This window comes from Osmia lignaria, chromosome 14, assembly GCF_051020975.1.
Source record: "Osmia lignaria lignaria isolate PbOS001 chromosome 14, iyOsmLign1, whole genome shotgun sequence".
Lineage (NCBI taxonomy): Eukaryota > Metazoa > Arthropoda > Insecta > Hymenoptera > Megachilidae > Osmia > Osmia lignaria.
Window position 1 is genome coordinate 522,427 of NC_135045.1, and position 6,392 is coordinate 528,818.

The 6,392-nt window shown below is 33.4% G+C and overlaps 3 protein-coding genes and 1 long non-coding RNA gene across 8 annotated transcripts; 3 read left to right on the forward strand and 1 right to left on the reverse strand.

Annotated features, from left to right (window-relative positions):
- The first annotated feature begins 75 nt into the window (after positions 1-75).
- Positions 76-3,645, forward strand: LOC117609299 (antileukoproteinase). Of its 2 annotated transcripts, none has more exons than XM_034335454.2 (4): positions 76-1,364; positions 2,004-2,087; positions 2,144-2,319; positions 2,386-3,645. In XM_034335454.2, exons 2-4 carry the CDS (start codon positions 2,023-2,025, stop codon positions 2,655-2,657), a joined length of 513 nt encoding a protein of 170 aa, XP_034191345.1. In that variant the 5' UTR covers positions 76-1,364; positions 2,004-2,022; the 3' UTR covers positions 2,658-3,645. The 2 variants fall into 2 exon arrangements, with proteins under 2 accessions (XP_034191345.1, XP_034191344.1); XM_034335453.2 differs by lacking the exon at positions 76-1,364 and adding an exon at positions 1,384-1,830.
- Positions 2,151-4,491, reverse strand: LOC117609301 (uncharacterized). Of its 2 annotated transcripts, XR_004582563.2 has the most exons (6): positions 4,352-4,491; positions 4,089-4,279; positions 3,935-3,987; positions 3,253-3,593; positions 2,441-2,586; positions 2,151-2,295 (listed from the first exon to the last, which is right to left on the reverse strand). It is a non-coding gene; the product is annotated as an uncharacterized LOC117609301 (long non-coding RNA). The 2 variants fall into 2 exon arrangements; XR_004582562.2 differs by lacking the exon at positions 3,935-3,987.
- On the forward strand, positions 3,503-4,753 carry LOC117609300 (waprin-Thr1). 2 transcript variants are annotated; one of them, XM_034335455.2, is made up of 4 exons: positions 3,503-3,645; positions 3,808-3,873; positions 4,376-4,549; positions 4,614-4,753. In XM_034335455.2, exons 1-4 carry the CDS (start codon positions 3,633-3,635, stop codon positions 4,703-4,705), a joined length of 345 nt encoding a protein of 114 aa, XP_034191346.1. In that variant the 5' UTR covers positions 3,503-3,632; the 3' UTR covers positions 4,706-4,753. The 2 variants fall into 2 exon arrangements, with proteins under 2 accessions (XP_034191346.1, XP_034191347.1); XM_034335456.2 differs by lacking the exon at positions 3,808-3,873 and having other exon boundaries at positions 3,504-3,645.
- A 370-nt stretch (positions 4,754-5,123) lies between these two features.
- On the forward strand, positions 5,124-6,338 carry LOC117609295 (uncharacterized). 2 transcript variants are annotated; one of them, XM_034335447.2, is made up of 4 exons: positions 5,124-5,288; positions 5,406-5,558; positions 5,621-5,734; positions 5,804-6,338. In XM_034335447.2, exons 1-4 carry the CDS (start codon positions 5,124-5,126, stop codon positions 5,996-5,998), a joined length of 627 nt encoding a protein of 208 aa, XP_034191338.1. In that variant the 3' UTR covers positions 5,999-6,338. The 2 variants fall into 2 exon arrangements, with proteins under 2 accessions (XP_034191338.1, XP_034191339.1); XM_034335448.2 differs by having other exon boundaries at positions 5,807-6,338.
- Positions 6,339-6,392: the final 54 nt, after the last annotated feature.

Genomic DNA, 6,392 nt, shown 5'->3' on the forward strand with positions numbered 1-6,392 from the left:
TCGTTTGAAGCAGTCAAACAGCGTAAATATTCTTCATAATCGTAGTATTAGTAGCATATTTAAATGTACATCATTCGTGTCGCTTAAAGAAACATGAATATCGTAGTCCTCTCTTTTTACTTGAATACTCGATGAGAAGTGACTTAATCTGTAGAGAATTGTTTTTTTATGTTAATACGCGGATACTTGTGTTAGTACTAGAGTACACTTCCACTTCTTATTGTATTTTAAAATTGCCTCGAATGCAAAAATAAGAAGGTTCAAGGATTCTTGATTCTTTATTTAAAATTTTTATTGTTTTTAATTCATACATTATTCCCATTTTATATCGTCTTGCTACAATAAAATTTTAATTTAGATCATCTGAACTGATAACGCATTCGAGGCTCTTTAATTACGCCACTAAGTTGTATATTAATTAAATAATGCTCGAATCTCGAGCTAATGAAAAATACAATGCTAGCGAGCGCCAAATCAAAGTTTCATCGTTTGGCAAAATGCCAACGCAACAAAAAATATGTACATATTATTGTCTACTCTGATTTTTATAATTATTGTAATCCATTAATCGCATTCTTAATCCAATTTAGCGATACTATTATTATTAATGAAAAAAAAAACAAGATTTCTTTCATCGACGTCGAAGAGAGTGTTAAACGAAAGCTGGCGTCGCATGATCATTTTATTCTATATTCTATAATTGTTTATTAACATAAACAATATTTTGTACAGGCGTCAAATTGTTTCTATAAGGACGTGCAAGAAGTACCAAGGATGCATTTATCATTTCAATTGTAACGCGTTACTCTAGCCGTTTTACATTATAATCCTCCTTTTTTTTACCTACTTTTTATATTTATGTCTACAGTAATAAATGTGAAGGTAAAATACGACAGTCGTTCGAATTCGAATTTCGGCTGGGATTATTTCGAAAACTTGGAAACCACGAAAAACCCGTCGTCCTCGAAAATCGTCAGTTACAATTTTAATTACTACTAAATAATAATTAATACTCGTGCACAAACTGATACAGGTATCGGTTTATACGGATTCTTGTTAGACATTTATAGAGACGTAAAGATATCTGTGACTGACGTGAGTTCTACTGAAAATTGAAGGATCATTTTACAAAACAATGACACCATATGATTCGAAGCATTTTTAGCACAGCAAACGATGCATCGTTAAACGAAATGTGATGTCACGTTCATTTGCGTAGAAGCAGTTGCATTTTTGAATAAAACATAGGATCGGATACTCATCGGCAGTACTGAATTACCTGTTACAGTGTCCGCATCGGTGATAGGAAAATCCAGTCACTCTCATCCTGGAAAGCTTTCGATTTCTTGTTTCCAACAAGAAAGGTACATACCCGTTCTTTAATTCAAAAGGCTTTTATTGCATTAATTGTAAACCATCTAAATACAAATACAACAATTTTTTAAGTGACCGTTAAATTGAGATCATGAAAGAAGAGACGAAATTGGATAAGGCGATCCGGAAATCGTCCAGACTGCAAACACCCACGCATTTCTTTCCCCTAGTTTCGAAGAAACCGCTATCTTTCTTCCGCTCGATTTAGATTTCTCGTTAATTGGATTTGCCTGGCTAATTATCGTTGCGGTTCGACATCCGAGTTAGGACTAACGATCTCTGATCTCCGTTACGCGCGAACCACGTGCTGCGCGAATTTATTAAGTGGGGTTCGATGCTATATAGGAGGGAAATTCTTTTCTCTTCGGCAAAACGAAAAAACTGTCGATGAACAATTTCTTCTTCTTCTTCTTCTTCTTCTTCGTCTTGAATTTCATCGTCGTCGATTTGTCGCACGTAAGATGTATTTTCTTCCTTATAAAGTGAACCAAAACATTTCAATACATTATCAAAATAGTGTTGCTTGAAATTTTCACCCTGTTCATCTTAAAAACAGTGATAAAGAAGAATTAATAAACTCCAATAAAAGTTACGAATGTGAAGTCAAATCTTGTGTTCTTTGTTTTCAGCTGTATTAACAATTGAAAAATGAAGTTACTCCTAGCGATCTTTGTATTAACATTAGCTTCAACTAGAACTCTTGGTCAGTCCAGGTATGTTGTACCACAATTAATATTTTTATCCTGTCTAACTAATATTATATTTTCAGGTATGAACCATTTGCTGAGAAACCAGGTTCCTGTCCACCAGCATTGCCAGTGCAAATTTGTAGTCAATCTTGCTTCTCTGATTCTCATTGTTTAGGAATTGGCAAGTGTTGTCCCACCAACTGTGGAGGCTTTGTTTGTTCCAAACCTGTAACTATGAGACAACCAATTTCAAAAGGTATGAAAAAAAAAAGCAAATTTTATAAAACAACTGAAATCTAGATTACACTTGATATTCAAACAGAGAAACCAGGCTCTTGCCCAGCAGTACCAAAAGGAAGATGGGTATGTTCACCAACCTGCAGTGTTGACAGTGATTGCAGAGGAACATTGAAATGTTGCAAAAATCGTTGTGGTGCTCTGGCTTGTCAAAAACCAGACATTGAGATAGTTGAATCCTTGGAAATTCCAGTTGTTCCATTACCAGAAGAGTCTTTCAATGTACCTAGAAATCCTTACTTAAATTATCCTAGGGACCCAAGTTCTTATCCTTATTACTTTTACAACAATAATTAATTAAAATTATCATAAAAGATAAGGATTTCATTAATCTCTATCACGTTCAAATTTACTATGTATTTACCTGTGCCATACTTTTGATTCATATTATGTGTCAGTGTATATATTTACTATATAATGTAATACCATACAACGTTTAATAATAAATTATGAATTACAAATTGAATGAATTAAACAAAAATTGATGTGTAAAAAACAATAGCAGAATTTAAATTTCACGCATGCGTTCGTAAAATGTAATTTACGTGCGATTCCGTGAAATTTTTCATTGACTATTTCTTGGAAGTAATTTCGTTGGCGAATGTTCTTACGTAATGGATTACCTCATTAACCTATTAAACTACATTTACATAGAACCTTGAATGATACGATGGTACATTCACAGATAGAAAACAGTGAAATGGGTACAACAAGAAATTTTAAATTCGTTTACAGAAATTATTAATATTGTGGATTGTACACGGTCAGGTTGTAACATTATTTACTGTCCAATTCTATTCCTAGCGACAATTTTTCATAAAATAATTTTACGTTAAACGGTATGTACTCAAATCTGAAGACTGCATGAGTCATATTCAATGTACATACGTACCACATATCCTATTGAAATACCCAAGTGCAATATTCCACGAATACTCGTTTGAATCATAACGAGAAAACATTTCGATAATGACTATTAAACCGCTTATAAAACGAAATGGTATAGAGGATTGTCGGAAACTTGTTGAATCAGCCGATCGTCCAGCTTCCTCTACCGTTCACGACAAATAAGTTACCTATCGCTCTCAAGATAGAGGTGGAAATGAACGAGAGGACATAGATGACCTGGCAAAAGAAGAGAGACAGAGTGAAAAAGGAGAGATTTAAGAAGCTGCGTTGTTATCGTGCATCAATTGGACGTGGTTCATCTGCCAGTTGAACAATTCTGGTGGTCTAAAAAGAAGAAAAAGCATCGTATGAGGTTCTTGACAAATGGAAATGCATAGTACGTATACTTATAAAAACCGATTTCTTTCTTTTCTCATATGTAACACGTTTTTATTCAAGAATTTTATTCATCTTTTAAAAACTATAAAAATTTGTCAACTGTTTTATGAATTTCACAATTACGGTTTAAGTGTGAGTAACTTATTATTTTGTACAATAGAAAGAGGGACCATTTTTGCACTGACGGTGTGTTTGTTGATTGCCGCAGCAGTCGCGCAGCTGTCTTGTAAGTTAATTAATCATTCGAACATATCTATCTATATATATATCATATGATACGAACTTACTGATATTTATAATTCGTTATCAAATCATTCATTCGCGTGCACGCGACAAAGACCTACATATAAACAAAAGACACATTCCTTTTATCGATACGGATTAAATGCTTATCAGGTTCACATATTTTTGCTAAATCAAGATTTTTATTGTATATTTTACCTTTAAAAAGTTGTGCAAGTTCCCACGCACTCAGGTAGAATACGACAAAACGAAAAGTATTGTCAAGGACTCGGCCTTTCATAATGCATCCCATATTTACGATCACGTTATCACACGAGTCATGCCATTTTTCATTGCGATTTATCGGTTGATATCGTAACTTGTATTGTAAAATGTGGTCCGAGCTGTAACTATGTTCCACAAATTCCTAATTTATTTAATACAAATGACGAATTAAATACGCTATAATCATTAGTACTTACGTGCATACCGTTCATTTGTTTTAGTCAAAGGTGGTCATTGCCCATTGAAGGACAGCGTGTCGAAATGTTTTCCTAGATGCGTTTCGGATTTTCAATGCTCCTTTAATGAAAAATGTTGCCCAAATAAATGCCGCACTGAATCGTGCGTACAGGCTAGTCTGATAAATACTGGTAGTGGATACAAAGGGTCACAAAATGGTAAAAAACGTGATATTTTCTTAAGATTAAGATTCAAATAATTTGAAAACACTTTACATTTCAGATGGCGTTTATTGCGCAGGCGTGAAATGTGGTCCATATCAAAAATGTCAATTCGATCGTAAAACTAAACGCGAAAAATGCGTTCGTACATAAGTGAATTTTCGACTGCATCCGTTAATTTCAATAAAGCATGTTTTAATAATATCAGTTGTAATTTATTGAATAAATTTTAAATTGAACTTAAATGGAACTCGAATTGCGAGTTGTAGCGATAACAACCTGTTGAAAAAGTCGACAATCGACAATCGAATGTGCTACTCTAATCGATATTTCTGCATAACCTTTTTATTATTCACAATTATTCAATAAAAGGCGTACCAAGGCGTACCATCAACAAAAAGTTTATTGTAATTAGTTTTTTTTAAATAAATACGAAGTGATGCGAAAGTGAAGTCACTTTATTTTGAATGTTCTTCGACAAAATGACATTTGATCAAATTTAATATCTTGTCATAAAAGTACACTTTTTTTTAATAGCAAAAGGAAAGGTTAGATTTATGCCGATCTTACGATGGCAGTAGAATTTTTAGTAAATCGATTTAAAGCCCTTATCGTGATTCTCTTGGGAATATTTAAACGGGCAATGTGTTGTCTTCGACGTCGACGAAGATCGTCCTGTGATTCAATTCCTTTATCTGTTGTCGGCGTAGTGCCGAATACTTCAAATAACCCAACAGTGAGTTTTAATCACTTTAATCATCATCTTTAATATTTTATAACGAGTTTATGATTATGTAAACCCTGTTGTACCATTGACTTCGATAATAGTAATCACTGAAGATGCTTGCTCAAGGAATCAGAGCAGTGGGATCAATGGGAGGAAAATCCTATTGTAGTCATACCAAATAAGCCAGTTAATGCGATACAAGCTAAGATTGACCAGTACCGACAGCAAGCATCTAAACCACCAGAAGTAACCGAAGAGCAGCAACAAAATTTCTTTGAAGTAATTATTTCTAATGTTTTAATAACATTGGGTATGCGTTTAACTTTTGTTTATTATTTTAGGACATGACACCAAAAATTACTGCACAGACAAAGATTCTAGTTAAGGATAAAGCGTCAGAAAATGCATTGTGGAATTCCTCAAGATTAGCAGTTGCTAATAATCCTTTGCCATCTGTAAGTTTAAATATTGTAAATAATTTTAATACTATGAATAAGATTATGAAACATAAAGTTAATACCCAGAAGGAACTAGAAGAATGGGAAGATAATGCTGTTGGTTGGGAAGAAGAAACGGTCAAAGAATTTGGAGACCCTACAAAAGCTTTAAGAGAACAGAAGCGAAGGGAAAGAGAACAACGGCTGTTTGAACAACAACAGAAAAGAACTGAACGCAATTCGAGACCACAACCATTAGGAGCGAAACTAAATTCTCGATGAACAAGAACGAGTTTGTAAAAATTTATATTTATCGTCGCCATGTGACGTCGTTTATATATGAAAACGTTTTTAAAATCGCGTAGTATATTGATTAAACTGGGAGAAAATCAAAGGAAAGCATTATTTATAAGTTATTATTGTGTTCCTATAAAATTTGTCGAATTGTATTACGTGTCGAGAAACAAGTTGGGGAGCATTTTGCTTAAAAAGTTAAATGTTATATTTTAAGCTGTTTATTAATTATTAATACACTGCATTTAACTTACTGTTTCAGTTAGACTGAATAGCATTTAATATTGTGGAAGACATTGAACTTATTAAAGAATATATGTTGAAAACATTCCATGTATATAATGTTGTAACACTATTTAAACTCTTTGTTTCTTTTACAGGC